The sequence below is a fragment of the Hemicordylus capensis genome, chromosome 5, assembly GCF_027244095.1.
Source record: "Hemicordylus capensis ecotype Gifberg chromosome 5, rHemCap1.1.pri, whole genome shotgun sequence".
NCBI lineage: Eukaryota > Metazoa > Chordata > Lepidosauria > Squamata > Cordylidae > Hemicordylus > Hemicordylus capensis.
The window spans coordinates 2,691,761-2,708,217 of NC_069661.1; the positions used below are offsets into that span (position 1 = coordinate 2,691,761).

The following is a 16,457-nucleotide window of genomic DNA, read 5'->3' on the forward strand; positions in this document are numbered from 1 at the left end:
CTGGGGCCATTGTTCTTGATATGTGTTTCCCGTGGCTGTGTGTGCTTTTTAACTCTCTGTTGCGGCCGCCAACGTGGCCGCCTGGTCCCTGCCGCCGCCACCGTCTTTTCCTGCCCCGAGTTTTTCCCTGCCACGTCTTTCCCCGTTCCCTTCTCTCAGTCCGGGAGCCAACATGGCCTCCCGTGTCTGGGCGGCCGTATCTTTCTCGGCGGTTCTGGGCATGCGCTCCGCGCATGCCCAGAACTGCCGAGAAAGACATGGGCGACACGGGATCACGCTTAAGGGTTTTATTATAGAGGATTACTACTACTACTACTACTACTGTGGCTGAGGGATGGATGCCGGGGGGAGGGGAGCGGAGCAGTCCTTCTCCTGTCTCCCATCTCCCGTCTCCCCTGGCAACGGTGGGGACTGGAGCAGCGCTGGGAATGTCCATTTGGGCTGGTGTCTTCTGCCAACTGCGAGGCACACTTGTGCAGTTGAGAGATCGTCACAAGCCCATAACGTCACAGGCTTGTGACAATCTCAACTGTGCAGGTGCGCCTCGTAGCTGACAAAAGACACTGGCCCGAACGGATGTGCCCAGCATCGTTCCGGCCCCCACCTTTGCTGAGGGAGCAGGGAGAGGGGAGAGGGACTGTTCCGCTCCCCCCGCCCCCACAGCCACCCTTCGGCCACGGTATTTATTTATTTATTTATTTATTTATTTTAACACAGAGGTTTGATGGAGTGTGTGGCAGCTAATAAAAACACACACAGAGCCTCCCAAATTACCTAGGAGCGTCCCTGATTGCTATCATGAGGACAGCTGTGACCCAGGGGTCCTCAGACTTGGGTCCGCAGATGCTGTTGGACTACAACTCCCATTGTGTCCAGCCACAATGGCCTTAGGCCAGGGCTGCACAACTTTGACCACACACCCCCGCAACTGCGTTTAGACTACAGCTCCCATCATCCCCAGCCACAGTGACCAATAGTCAGGGAATATGGGGATTGCTGTCCAACATCTGCAGGCGGGCCGATGTTGTGCAGCTTTGCCTTAGGCCATTGTGGCTGGGGGTGATGGGAGTTGTAGTCCAACAATAGCAGGGGAGCCAAGCTGGAGAAGCCCTGCTGTGGTCCCTTCTGCCCAGAGCTTGCTCATCCTTCACACACTTACGTAGGTGTCGTGGTCATAGATTTCAACCACGATCTTGGGAGGGGAGTCAGCAACACTCTGGGGGCCCCCGAAGATCTCGATCTCATAGAAGATCAGCGTCTGGTCCCAGGTGGGGTTCAGAGTGTTCTTTGCCACCACTGTCTTTTGGCTCTGGTGGAGGAAGGAGACGATGGCGTAGGGGTCTGCAAAACAGAGGGTAGGAGGGAAATGAAGCACAGGGCTCAAGGGGCTGGGCAGCAACTGATGGCACCTGCCCAGAATCCCCACCCAGAAACACTGCATCACGGGGGCAGTTCTGGGACCCCCAGGAGCCCAAGAGCAGGGGGTTCCTCTCCAGACTGTGTCAGGGAGCAACCACTGGAGGGCTGGTTTCTGCAGAGACCTGGGCACTTTCCAGATTAGCTGCTCAACAGCAGCAAAATGCTTCCGTTCAGGCAAACTGCATTCAAAACATAAATGCAGGGGGAGCAGAGTCTTGCAGATACTTAACAACTTGAAAAACCAGCAACTTCTTTATGCCGGATATACGACGTGATAGCACTATAACACAGCTAGCGGTGTGCACAGAACCGGCTGGTCCAGTCCAGTTCGAGTCCAGACCAGATCAGAACCGGACCTGGCCAGTTTGGTCTGGCACCCCCCTGAACCACCCCCCTGTTCGTTCCCGGGTGATTCACGAACATAATTTTTTTCTTTTTAAATAAAAAAAATTATTTTTTTTACTTACCCTCTTCAGGGGCGTTGTTGGAGGTGGCGGTGGGGAGGGGTCCACAGAGGTTCCCACTCCCCCCGCCGACCTCCCTTCATGCCCATACCGGCCATCTGGCCGGCTCTTCAGCCCGTTTGGCACGGCAGCCATTTCTGACTCCGGAGGCCGCCGTGCCAGTGCAATTGGCTTCTGCGTGACCCAGGCCACTTGCGCAGGGACAGCCAGACAATTCCTTTCGGCTTCTCCTCGAACCCCTGTTAATGCCACCCTGAAAACAGTGCTAGTTTCTCTGGGGAGCTGGAGCTGGACCTGCAGCCAGCCGTGGCTTCCCCCCACCGGGGCTGACTGATCACGAGGGGTGCTGCAAACCTGCGATTCTGCCCGATGCCCAGAGAGACCCGGGGAAGCCTGCCGCCTCCTCGCGCGGTGGATTGCACCCCCATGACCCCTCTCTTCTTGGCATCCCAAGCCATGCAGGTTATTAATGAGCCAGACTGCTTGTGATATGATCAGCTACCACAGGCAGAACGCCTGCTGGGAAGAACATGTCTCGCTTCGCTGTTTCCCCCCCAGTCACAGGAAGGTTGAATGCACTACAATAAACAGAAGTATAAACCCTTTTTCAAAGCCCCTTTGTCTGAGGGTTGTGTCCACACAAGGTTTCCCTTTTACAACCATGCAAAGCCTCCTCCAAGCGCCCCTTTATGCTTTGTCCGGGCCCCGGCGGCAAATCACAATCCCACATTGTGTACGTCTGTTCCATGTGTTGTCATTGGCCGGTGGCCACCCAAAGAAAGCAACTCCCACCCAGCCTGGCCAATCAGGAGGGATGAGATCACTCTTCTAGGAGATGCTTTGAATTGGGGGCAGAAAAGGAAGAGGCGAAAGAACAGGCTCCTTGTGAGAGTGGAGGAGAGAACAGATCCCACTGGATACGGAGAAGATGGGTGATCGCTCAGTTGGGGCAAAACTGTTTTCTGGTGGCTGCTTTCCCGGTCAAATGAGTCAGAAAGCCGCCCCCAGAAGAGAAGGAACGTGCTGTGAGTACATCCGAGGAAGGGCACATGGCCCACTTGAGCTGCCTGAGAAAACAAACCCCGTGACTAGTCCTATATGGTGCTATTTTCCAATGGAAAGCAGAGCCAGGCCCAACCTGGAATTGCCAGAGAGAGAGTTTGGCGATCTTTCCCCCCTCATTTGTGATAACTGACCTAAGGATTTCAGTGGCAGCAAGTGTGTGTGGATCAGAACGTCTACATTAGGCTGTGAGAGCACCCCTGCCAAGGAGAAGGAAAGGGGACATCCAGCAGGAAGCTAGACAGCCAGCCCCCAGGAATGACTGGGGCACAGCCGCTAGCAAAATTGACTCGGACCCCACACGGACCCCACAAGTCATGGTTGATTCTGGCCCTCCAGGGACTTTTTCACACAGCAGTCTTTACTGCGAGTTTACTGGGAGGCTTTACTGTGAACTCAAAGTTGTCCCAAAAAAACAACGCAAATAGTGGAATTTTTTTTACCCCGGATATAAATCAGGCTACACTCTAACACACTGTGAAAAACCCAAATTGTGTGTGAGCTGCTTCCCGATAACTCACAGGGACTTCGGGGTAATTCTGGCTGGTGTGTGGACACACCCCCTCCATTCCAGAGGAGATGAGAGTTAAAGGGCTTGAAAAGCCCCCTGTGAAAAACATCCGGGGCATTTGAGTCGTGCACCCCTAATCAGCCATGTCAGGCTTGTGTGGCTACTATAGTCTTGATGCTATAGGCAGCCTCCAGGATCAGGATCAGGATGCCTCCGAGGACCGGATGCAGAGGAGCAGCAGCAGCAGGAGGGGCCTGCCTTCATCTCTTGCCTGTGGGTTTCTCAGAGGCATCTGGTGGGCCACTGTGGGAAACAGGAGGCTAGACTAGAGAGGCCTTCTTGGGCCTGATCCAGCAGGGCTCTTCTTAGGTTATATGTCATGAGTAGAAAACAGAATTCCTTCTGTTTTGAAGAATGAAGCCCTTAATCAACAGGGAAATCCAGCTCCACTTCTCGCTCCCGTCACATCCATCCCTTATTCTGCCATGGCGTGAACTATCCAGTCAGTGATCTGACCTCAAAACCCAAAATTCCACACTCTGCCACACAAACACAGATGCTTGCAAACTGTTCCTGCCAGTTGAACGGAGAGTCTGCCAATGCTTTTCTACCCAGAGAGGTTTTGCAGCATCTGACCCAATGGCTGATGTTTCCCAACACCCAAAAAAGGCCACCTCCAGGGATCCTGCCACGTATTGTTTTGTACAAACAAATCATTATTCCTGTGTACAACACCCCATGCTGGAGGCCGTAAAATATGTTTGCTTTTACCATCTGCCTTCCTGCTTAGAAGCTTGGATTTTGAAAATCGGGAACATACGAAGCTGCCATATACTGAGTCAGACTATTGGTCTATCTAGCTCAGTATTGTCTTTACAGAATGGCAGCGGCTTCTCCAAGGATGAGGGCAGGAATCTCTCTCAGCCTTATCTTGGAGATGCTGCCAGGGAGGGAACTTGGAGCCTAGATGCTCTTCCCAGAGTGGCTCCATCCCCCGAGGGGAATCTCTTCCAGGGCTCACACTTCCAGTCTCCCATTCATATGCAACCAGGGTGGACCCTGCTTAGCTAAGGGGACAAGTCAGGCTTGCTACCACCAGACCAGTTCTCTTCCCTCAGAAGCGAAATTTAAGAAGACCAGCTGAGGGAGGCAAGAACTTTTTTCCCCCATTCTAAGAACCCCCAAACCTTGATTCTCTGATCTCCAACAAATCTGCACATGGGGGAAAGCAACCCACCCCACATCCCCCACAGCAGCCACCACTTGAGCCCCCTCCCCCAAGCTAACTGGGCAGCTTTCCCACTAATCGCCTAGCAGTTATGAAAGTGGATTCTAACATGCTCTTGCAATCTCTTTCTGCCTGTTCGGTTAATTATCTCATTTGTAATAAAGCCCCATTGGATGGGATCTCTCTGCCATAGAAATTATTCAGTTATAACAAATGGCTGGACTTTTAATTTTGGTGTGGAGAAGAAACCACAGCGGCATGAAACTAGAAGTGGGGGAGGAAACAACCTCCTCCATAGGCATTGCTGTAGGGCAGACATTTCTATCCCTCCCTCCCTCCCTCCCAGGAGCTCCGAGCACTCGAAATGGCCCCCCATGAATCTATAGAACAACCCTGTGAGGTAGGTCAGGCTGAGGACCAGTGAGTGGCCCAAAGGCACCTCATATGTTACGTCTGCCTAGTCATGAGTTCGAGTCCAGGTCTCACAGGAACACAGGAAGTTGCCTGATAGTGAGTCAGTGGCTCATCGAGCTTCATGTGATGGTCCACCTGGCTGAGTCGGGCGACACTGACTGGCAGCGGCTTCCCCGTGGTTCCAGCCAGAGGTCTTCCCCAGGCCTGCCTAGAGGTGCTGCCAGAGACGGCTCCTGGGCGGGGCCCTCTGCATTCAGAGCCGAGGCTCCTCCATGGAGCTGTGGCCCCAACCCCAAACCCGCAGACCCCTGGTCCGTCTCGCTCTGGGCTGGCAGCAGCCCTCCGAGCTTTCAGGCCGAGGCCTTCCCTGCCCTACGGGGGTTGCAGCCAGGGACTGAACCCGGGAGCTTCTGCAAGCAAAGCAGGGGCTCCGCCACTGAGCTCCGGCCCCAAATATGGGCCGTGGCCCATGACCAGCAGCTGATCCATCACTGCACCTTCTGCCACCCCAAGGGATTCTGCTCCCTCCGAGGACTCCAGCCCTTCTCCTGTCCTGCCCCTTAGAGATGGGCCTGGCTCCCAGAATGCCTCGGCCATCTCATGCCTCTCACTGCCCTGATATCCTCAAACCCGTCTTTGCTGTGAAGTCTTGAGCCCTACTCCCATCTCCACCTTCTGAGGAGACTGAGCCTAAGGAGGCACTTCTCCTTCCCCAGCTTCTCCTCACTTCCTTGCACGCTTCCCTCGTGCACACGCTCACAGGTTTTTGGATGTCCACTCAATTCATTTGAGATCCCGCTCAGGTGGACTCAGGAAGGCCCCACTCCAGGGGTGTAGCAAGGGTGGAGTGGGGCCAGAGACAAGATTTTAAAATGCGCCCCCACCCCACTCACTGAAGCTCAGGTTTTGTAAATTGTGGACGATGCAAGTCATTTAATGGCACTAGAGAAAGACCTGCTCTTCTGGTAGCTCCAGGTCTGAACACTCACCTCAGTTTCGGAGGATGAATACAAGTGAAGGAACCCCAGGCGGGTGTGTGGCTGGGGGAGTCAGTCATGTGATTTGTCTCTGGGGGGCACCCCAAAGCAGTGGGCCCCCAGACAACTGTCTCCCCTTGCCCTATTATAGTTACACCCCTGCCCCACTCTGAATGCACATGGTGCACACACACTGCCTGGATACTGCCTCCCAGGACAAAACTCATTCTGCACAGAGATGAAAAGAATTAGAGGGACCACTGCTTCCTTCTATCGGTTTTGGAATGTAAGCCCTTTGGGGCAGGGACCGGTCTCCTTTGTACAGCATCATGCACAAATCGGCAGCAGAATAATCACACTCACACACCACACTGGCCTTCAGAAGCAGCCCTATTGTGAGGCACGTGGTGAGGCAACAGCTTCAGGAGACGGATTTGGGGAGCAACATTACGAGCGGCAGACAGGCAATTCTCCCGTGTAACCCACCTACCAATCCCCCACTGACAGGGAGCATGCGCGAGAGAAGTCTTAATGAGTGGGAGGGGCCACCTGCCTCTGGTACCCAAGGGGTCTGGCGGAGCAGGAGTCGGGCCTCACCCAGGTCCGCTGCAGGTGGCTGAGCGATGAGTCCCAGGGAAAGCAGCGGAGCGCAGAGGCAAAGGTGTTAGTCAAAGCAGGCTTCTTCTTTCTAGGAGCATGACAAAGGAAAGGGGGAAAGGAAGGAAAGGCTGTGCCTTTGAGTCGGTGTCAACTCCTGGCGTCCACAGAGCCATGTGGTTTCCTTGGTAGAATACAGGAGGGGTTTGCCATTGCCTCCTCCCGCGCAGTATGAGACGATGCCTTTCAGCACCTTCCTGTCTCACTGCTGCCCGATACAGGGGTTCCCCATATTCTGGGAAACACACCAGCGGGGATTCGAACCCACAGCCTCCTGCTCTCTAGGCAAGTTGCTTCCCTGCCACGCCATTAGGGGGCTCTAGGAACATGACAAAGAAGCTGCCTCATACTGAGTCAGACCATTCATTCCTCTAAAACATAAAAACCATCTCACGCTCCATTTCGCAATCTGCCTTTGGGGTCGCGGAACGGACAGATTGGTGCTGGGATATTCCTTGCAGCGATCTGGCCCACTTCTAGAATGCCAAGACCATCCTGCAGTTCAGGAGGGTTCCCCCAGCCCCCACCACTACACCCCTGGCTTACCTGAAAAGCTGTCTTTATCCATGGCGAGCAGGTCCCTCGCTTGATAGATGTAGCAACGCAGATGGTACCTGCTTCCATCTTCAGTGGGAAACAGGGAATTGAAAAGCAAAAGAAGAAACCAGCCAGGTTAATGTCAAAGCTTCAGAACCCAATTTGCCCAACAGGCAACCTGCATGAAATGGTTTCTTAGGACATTTGACTTCGTCGCACAATCCATAATCCAAGGGTTCTCAAGTTTGGGTCCCCAGATGTTGCTGGATTACAACTCCCATCATCCACAATGGCTAAAGGCCAAAGGCCATTGTGGATGATGGGAGTTGTAGTCCTGCGACATCTGGGGATCCAAGCTTGAGAACCCATGCCATATAATGTATTCATGGAATACTCTCTCATAAGGTCTAGCAACAGCCACTGGCTCAGGAGAACAGGTCTATTCACCATGACAGCTAAATGGAGCCTCCATGTAAGTAGGCAGTCTACCTCTTGACCATCAGGTGCCAGAAATAAATGAGAAGGGAGAGCATCACCTTCCTACCCTGCTGCTTCTGACTTTCCCAAGGAATCTGGCTGGCCCCTCTTGGACATAGGATGCTGGTCTTTGGTCCTTGTAGGCACTTGGAAACATCTTGACTTTCATATCATTGTCTAATCTGCATAACAAGTTCTGATGGCCAAATGTTGGCTGTTCTCGGTGCACAATTACAGAGAGGGGATCAGGATCAGGTCAGAAGCAGCCAATAAAAAGAGAGCAGGCCATATGTGAGTCACAGCAGTGGTAGAAATGGAGGGGTGGGGAGGAATCCATCACTCAGAGTGAAGAAGCCTCCAGCAGCAAAATCATGACGACCATGCGGGCCAGCCCTGAGCAGCAGGGGGAGTTGTTCATGAAATATCCCTGCACTCAGACTCCTTCATGTGCATGGAGCTGAGCTTAGTCCAGGCTCTGCACCTGTCCGGACACAACAAGAGGGCCAGAGCCGTCTATTCCCGCCACATTCCCTGCCTTGCTACATCATACTGATTTACTAGATAGGTTCTCCAGAGCTTCCTGCTCTGAGCTGAGCAGGTGAGAGAAATGAGCATGAGCAGATTCCCCTCACGACAGCTTCAAAGCCAGCGTCTTGCTTGGTGGTCTTTAGGGCCAAACCGGACACTTGACAGGCAGCTGAGCTGGCCTGCCCCAACCCCATACATGTGGCAGTGATGGGGGTCTGGATTTTAGAGGCTGGTAGGGGGTGCTCACCCTTCCTGTGGCTTGCTTCCCCACAGTCCCTCCCCACAAGCACTCTTCTCCTCAAGTGAGCTGCAGTTCCAGAACTGAGCCCAGCTTAGGGGGCAGCAGCAGAGTATGACGGCTTGGGGCCCAAGTGCCTGAAAGACCCCTGTTCCCAGCCAAATCCACCCCCCTGACTTGGTCAGCCGGGAGGGCCCCACTCTGCCTGCAGCCACGTGCTGAAGCTCTTGTCAGGTACACATACATCCCTTTCAAGTTTCATTCAATGTCCTCCCTCTCTCTCTCTCTCTCCCACCCCCCGCCGCCCTCCCCCAGTTCCTGGGCCAAGAACCAAAGTTAGATTCATTTTTCCACCGCAGCAAACTTACAGTCAAATATGCAGGAAATGGTTGGTCGATTCACACCAAAGTTGAGCATAGAGACCGATTTGCCATCATCACTCTTGTCATCTGTCATGCCGCCCTGAAGGAGGAGAAATCACTGCAGTATTGGACTGTAATCTGTAGTGATCAGACTCGCCACCCCCTAAAGAGTTAACCAGAAGTGAACTCTGTCTTGGCTGATGGGCTGGTGAACTCCGGGGCTCAGCCAATCAGTGCGCCAGGTGGGTGGGACATAGAGAGCTGTTGCCATGATGAAGACGTCTTTGCTGGTGAGAAGCAGGTGCGGAAAGGCTTAGTTGAGGGGCAATGGAGTTTGCTCCCTCATGGTCGAAGCCAGCATGGAGGTTTCTCTCATGGAATAACTCTGTAGATCCTTAAAAGAAAGGATTGCAGGAAGCTTGATTCTCCTCAGGAACTGGAGCTGAACTCCTCAGGAGTTCAAGGAAAGGGGAATTCAGCATAGGGAACAGTCAGATTTCTGTTTGTGTGCATGCTTTTGCATATTCCTGATACTGTTATATTATAGTTTGCCTGTAACAGAATTAAAATCAGAAACACTAGCCTATGCCCATCCAACCTCAGGCATTGCAAAAGACTTTATAAACTGTTGCAAAATGTGAGCTGTTCACCTGGTTTTCAGAACAAACACCAATGCAAGTTTTAAGACAACCTTTCTTGTGAGACAAATGCTTAGAGGTCAGTACAGAACTTGGTGACTCACACACAGGAACAGGAAGGAGAATAGAAACTCCTAGCTAGCCCAACCAGTACTGAGGAAACTACAGGTTTCCCCCTCTGGCTTCATAGCAGCTTACATGCAAACGATACACGATAAGTTAAGCTCTAGCTGTTGCATATCCCAACACAAACATTTAAGAGTGCTTAAGACAACCTATTTTTGTAATCCTACTGAGTATTCCTAACTGTATTTAAAGCTGAGAAAGCCTCAGACGGAAGCAGTCTGGAGAAACCAAATAAAACTGGTGGGGTTTTTTTTAGTTCTTTTCTTTTTACAAGCCTCTCCGAGTTGCTTTTAACTCAGGAAAAGGAGGGGGTGGGGAGTTCTCTGGTGCAAACACGTCCTCAAACGGTCAGCAACCATCAGTTTTCTCACCACGTGTAGGCTTGCACCTGGAAGATTTTTGTACTTATCCAATAGCAGAATAAAGAGAGTTTTCCCTGGGATTCTACCCCAAGCCCAGGGAGGTTCAAGCTGTTGAGATGACGGATGGTGGCGGCAGCATTTTGCACCTACCAATAATACACACTAGTCTGAGGAGACACTTAGCCAGGCAGCTCAGCAGGGATGGTTCAGCATTTCTTTCCCTCACACAGCTTGCTCTGCAACAAAGGTTTTAATCTGCTACGCAACCCTTTTAAGAGACTTGCAAGGTGGAAAAGAGACATGGTGGTGGTGGGGATCCAATTTTTTCCCGGCTTCCAACAAGGCATCGTAGGGGGTCCCAAAGGCAGTAGAGACCCACCCACATTCTGCAGAACCCACTTAGTTTGCCCCTTCAGTCTCTGCAAGTGAACGCTGAGTGCATCCCTTTGCATTCTCCCCAGACTGTCACACTCTAAGGTGATCAAGAAACAGAACCCCTGGCATTCTGTGCAGAGAGAAGCAGGTTCAGTAACTGGGGCAAACTATCTGTTATGTGCCAATATAGTAAGGAAGCTCGAGCAGGGCTGTTGTTCTCAAGTTCACCAGTGGCCAAGTTTGGGGCTTTAGGACAAGCCGCTGCTTTTCAAAGGAGGGCCACTGAGGGTTCCCAAAGTGCATTTCTGTGTCATGTTTCATTTGCCTTCTGTGGCAATTGGTGGCTACCAAAGAGGAAAGGTTAAAAGGCCACTTCAGATCCTGGAAACACCAACTTCTGGGCTAGGAGGCAGCATTCCTTACCTCCTCCTCTGGGCTCACAGGCTAGGTCAGGACTGCACAACTTTGGCCCTCCTGCAGATGTTGGACAACAACTTCCATAATTCCTATTGGCCACTGTTGCTGGGAATGATGGGAGTTGTAGTACACAAACAACTGAAGGACTAAAGTCATGCAGCCCTAGAGTTGGTCCAGTTTGGGAAGCGGGCTTGGAAACGTAGGTCTGCCCCATGCTTCGGTCATGGGTGGGGGAGTGGGTTTTGGAAAGGTCTCGGACTCTCTGTCCCCCTCCCCATTTTCCTGCTCATCAAACTTGACTAGCCTTCTGCTGCTAGGTCTGCTATAAAAGGAGCTCGATGCACTCACTGCTAAAAGTATTTCACAAAGAACCTCAGCCAGTAAAATTAATGGAGCAGAACTTCTGTTAATGGTGTGCTGCCCAGTGCCATGAAACCCGCCTTGAAAGGAGGTTTGCCAGAGCCCTCCTGGTCTCGCCTCCTAATTCCCCGAGGCAGCAGGCTCGCTATGAGGGCCTTTTATCGCCTCCTAATTGTGGCAATCAGGCTGAAATATTTGGCTGCAGGGAGCCAACAAGATCGCACTTCCTGAATTAAGGCAGCCTCCTCTTCCAAGAGTTTCAATTATCAGATCTTTGGAGGTAACCTGAAAGCAGCATCCAAAATGGGTTTTCCAGACACCTGGGGCCTGCCTGGGCTCAGAGAAGGCATCAGGACCTCAGGTGGTCCAGGGATTTCTCCCAAAAGTCCACATCAGGAATAGCAATTACCGCTGCGGAGGAAACGCTGGCGTTTGTGGTTCCATCCATTGAGGAGAATGAGGTCATGCCACCAGGGTTTCTCAGAGCCGCCTCTCCAAAACCCCACTTGCCCCTCACCCCTTGCCATCCTTCTCCATCTTGCCTCATGGGCTTTGGGGTGGTGGGTCACCTTCAGACCTTGATACTGGCTGCATTTTCTTGAGGAAAGACTTGAGTTCTGTTTGCAGGCATTTGTCAGGAGCTTGGTGAAGGGCTCCATGGTTATTTGTATGGCCTTTTCCACGGCCATCCATCCAGAAGTGCCTAGGGTTGGTGCAGGGCCTGGGAGCTGCTTTTAGTCACCCTGCTTTGCCAATAGTGCAGACCTTTGGACAAAGAGGCCTTGGCTCGTCCTCTCCTCTCCTGCTTGGCTGCCGGTTTCCCCTTGCCCTTTCAATTTCTGACCTCTGTTGGTTTGCCCTGCATTTCAAGAGTTGAGGTCTGCAGGGCTAGAATCAAGGAACAGCCGGCCTTTGGCTCTTGGAATAAAGTCATCTGTGCATAAACTGCCAGACCCAGTACCTACCAAGTCAGACTAGGCCCCAAGAAAGAAAACCCCTCCTGCTCAACAAGCCCTCTCCCACCCCAGGTCCGGAAGTCTCTGCAATGGCTTCCTGGCTCCCTCCGCATCTCCGTCAGACTTTTCATCTTTACACTTACAGGTCTCCACCTCCCTGCCCCAACTATCCAGATGCCCACAAACAAAGGGCTCTCCTTGCTCAGTGCACTAACGACGACCTATGCATTCATTTTAAATTTTTCCTTCCTGCTTTTCCCTCTGAGGAAAAGTGGATAACAAAGCATTTAATGGACACAAAACGAAAGGCACCCAACAGCAGTGACAATTACAATAGCAAAGCAGCAGCAACAAAACCCAGCTCTCAAGGGGCAGAAAGAGAAGCGAGAAAACCGCCGCCGCCATCGAGAGCAGCGCACCGAGCAGGCAGCCACCCACCCACCCACCACCAAACCCTCCGGGATAACGATGCCTTCCTTTCCCTGGAATCAGAGACTGCACTCCAACTGAATGTCTGTTAGGTGCCAGCCCAAATCCTGGCAACACCCATCTGCCCTCATTCCCCCTTTCTTGCTCCCTCTGCTTCTCTCAGGCCACAGCCTACTACGACGACGACGACGATCAAGCATCATTGGTGTGCATCATGGCATTTTAAAGATTACAAAGAGGCAGCAGTCATCTGCCCAGAGGAGCTTTCAGTATAAAATTTGATACAGTGAAGATAATATGGGGGGGAAGTGGAGGCAGGGAAATAGATACTGGGTGGAAATGTGTGATTATTTCCTGCATTGAGGCTCAGCTACAATCACATGGATACTTGAGGACAGGGCCAAAAGCCTCATGGGAAAAGGTGAGTTTTGAGGAAGGACTTGGAAGATGTAAGATGTAAAGCATCAAACAGGTGTTCCTGGCATAAGGAGCAGCAAGAGAGGAAGGACAGAGGCATCAGAAGGAGCAGGAAACTGGACAGATGGTGGTGGTTAGGGATGTGCACAAATCAATTTTTTCCATTCAATTTGTGCCCAAATCAAATCACCCAATTTGTTTTGTGCCCAAATCTGTCCCCACACATCACCCCAGATTTGATTTGGATTTGATTCGATTTGATTCAGATTTGGATCAATTCGGACCAATTATAAAGGTCCTAAGGGCACCACATTTGGGTGGTGGGTAAGTCCCCATTGGTGCCACCTACCACCCACATTTGAAGGCATGGGGTACTTGGTTGATTTTTAATGTTGTTTTTTTTAGTTCTTACTAATTTTGTATATTTCTGCCATAGGAAATAATGGGGATTTGAAGTCACCCTGTCCTAACCCCAACATGGATCCCCAGCTTTCATTAAAAATAATAATAATAACTTTTCCTCATAATGAATCCCTATGAGGATCCATTGCACACCTTCATGTTGACTGTCACTAGACAGTACCAACTGTCAACGGCCGTGTGTCAACTGCACCACCATCACCCTACACACACTGGGGTACTCAGAGTATTTTTTTTTTGGAATGTTTACAGTGTTTAGACTCTTTGGTGTGTAATGAATCCTTATAGGGACTTGCACATACAAATATGTTAAATAAATAAATATGAGGAAGATTTATTAGACACCAAAGAGTCTAAACACTTGAAAAAATTCCTAGAACATAAACTGAGTAGTACCCCACTGTCTTGTAGGCGGGAGTGGGGTGTAGTTGGCACATGACAGTTGGCACTGCCCAAAGACAGTCAACATGAATAGAAGAAATGAAGGTGCGTAATGAATTCTCATAGGGATTCATTGAAGAGAAGTTATTATACACCGAAGAATCCAAAGACTGGAAAAATGGTAACCACACATTTTGCTCCATAACTCCACGTCTACAAGGGCTAGAGCTTAGCTTTTTTAAAAAAAGAAAGAAAGAAAGCTGGGAATCTGGGGGAATTAATAGGAGGAATCCTAATTTTGGATTGATTCGAATCAAATCTGGCGTGATTTGATTTGGACCCGAATCTAGCTAATGGACCACAGGGGCGATTTGCTCTGTCTCCAAATCACCCGAATCAGCTAGATTCAAGTACAAATCGATTTGTACCCAAATCAATTCGCACATCCCTAATGGTGCCAACGTAACAGGCAGAAACATGATGGGATCTCTCTTAGGAACAGAGGAAGCTGCCTTATCCTGAGTCAGACTCTTGGCCCATCTGGCTGTGTAGTGCCTACACTAACTGGCAGCAACTCTTCAAGGTTTCCGGCTCGGGGGTCTTTCCCAGCCTTGTCTGGCGATGCTGCCACCAGGGACTGAACCAAGGATCCTCTGCAGGCCAAGCAGGAGTTCTGCCATCTCACTGCTTTTTCCCAGCTGGTTATGGCAGCAGCACTTGGGGCACACGTTGGTGCCTTTCCAAAGTGTGGTGCCTTGGGCATAATCCCACGGGAAGGTCTCCTGCAGAAACCCCAGCTCTTGCTCCGGGACATCTCCCCTTCATTTCAATGGGGCCTGTCCAGGAGTCCTTCTCGCTGGATCAGTGGGAGATCCAGCTCCTTCTTGCTCCATCAAGAGGAAACTAGGGGCTCGCCTTCCCTATGACATATAAACGCCCGGACCTTTTCAAAAAGAATGCTGGCCAGCAAAAAAAGAGGGCCTCTGAGCATGGACAGTGTCTTCCCACCACCATCGTAGGGAAGTCGCCACAAAGAGGCCCTGTGCAAGTCGTGTTACAGTCCAAGACTGGCAGTGGAGGAGACAGCCGGCGGGGGGGAGGCGTCCTCATTCCCTCAGGAGGCCCCACATGGCCAGAAGAAGACTGAGGTCTCTTTTCATTCCCAGCTGCCACCACAGTAGCAGGCCTGGCTGGAGCCCCGTCCTGTTTACAGCCTCATGAACACGAAACCAGAGCCGGACTGGAGCTCTTAAAAGGCCTTCGTAGAACATCCCAGCTCAAACTGGCAGTTGCACATGAGATGGCAGCGCCAAAGAGCCCCCTCGCCTGACTCCTCCATCACTCCGCTTCTGCTGCAAAGCCCAGGCACAGGGACCACCATCCCGCCAGCCCACCCCTGGCCACAGACCCCTCTCTTTCCCAAGGGATTCCTTGCAAGGAAGGCCCTCCCGCAAGGCAGCCGAGCACCCCCAGGCGGAGGCTTGAACACCCAACCGAGCTGCAACCACCACAGGGTCCCTGCTCCATCCGGCCCCTCCAGGTACTCCTGCCACATGCAGGTCTCTCTGCCAAGCTCCTGAATGCAAGGGGGGAGCCAGGCAGAAACATTTGAGGATCAGTTCGCCCGGGGAGCAGGTGGACAGTTTGGTCAATAACTATTAACTATATCACCTTAAGTGGTGCAGCGGGGGAATGCTTGACTGACAAGCAGAAAGTTGCCAGTTCGAATCCCCGCTGGTACTCTATTGGGCAGCAGCAATATAGGAAGATGCTGAAAGACATCATCTCCTACTGCGTGGGAGGAGGCCATGGTCAACCCCTCCTGTATTCTACCAAAGACAACCACAGGGCTCTGTGGGCACCAGGAGTTGACACTGACTTGAAGGCACATTTTTACTAAATGCCACTTCCAGGCTTGGAGGCAGGAGAACTCCGAGCACCAGACAGAAGCTGAGAGAAGCAGCAAGGATGACCACAAGAAAGCAAACACTCTTCCAAGAGGGCGTAAGGCTGGGGAGAGGATGCTGGAGAGGATGGCCCTTCAGTCTGACCCAGCATGGCAGGACCTCTGCCCTTCAGAGGTTTCCTACTCCTTTACGTGAAAGCTTAGCAGCAGATCTGAGAATGAATTATTCTGCTCTGTAAGTTGTGATCGAGGTACTCTGTGTGCATGAGCAGAAAACTGAGCTACAGTCTTGCAGGGCTGACATGTCAGGTCTGAGCGGACGACTTAGGTTTAGCAAAGCTCACCTTAACTCACTTGACCAGGAGCCACCATCTTGCAGTGAGCTCTGATGTGAATTAGCAGCTCACAATCTTCAGGATCCGTTTTTAACTAATTAGCAAGAAGCACGAGCCACCTTGCAAAGGCAGTGCTTCGATCCAGCAAGCTCAGATCTTGGACAACTTATCCTAATGGCAGAAAAAGTGTTTGAGAAACAGCAATGAAGCCTCACAATGCTGGCCTTCTTGGTGGCAGCACCAACTTTATGGGGTGGCAGCCCTGATGATGTCAGTCCTCTCAAATATCAGTCCGGCCAGAGCCTCCCGGTCACAGAAGTGCCCTTCGTCACAGAAGTGCCCTTCGTCACGCTCACAGTCTTTGCCTCTTCAGATGAAGGCAGTAAGTGTGACGGACCTGCCCAGCAGGGAGAGTGATGGAGGCGCCAGGTGGGACTTCCACTTCCTTCTCAGAGTGCAGC

The 16,457-nt window shown here is 51.7% G+C and overlaps 1 protein-coding gene across 9 annotated transcripts in view; it reads right to left on the reverse strand.

Annotated features, from left to right (window-relative positions):
* DYSF (dysferlin) overlaps positions 1-16,457 on the reverse strand; it is a 220,962-nt gene that overhangs the window by 92,771 nt on the left and 111,734 nt on the right. For all 9 annotated transcript variants that reach the window (XM_053256343.1, XM_053256337.1, XM_053256342.1 and 6 more), the window contains 3 exons: positions 8,881-8,974; positions 7,279-7,356; positions 1,160-1,341 (listed from right to left, as the gene is read on the reverse strand). In XM_053256343.1, coding sequence (XP_053112318.1) covers positions 1,160-1,341; positions 7,279-7,356; positions 8,881-8,974 — 354 coding nt within the window. The remainder of the gene's footprint in view (positions 1-1,159; positions 1,342-7,278; positions 7,357-8,880; positions 8,975-16,457) is intronic.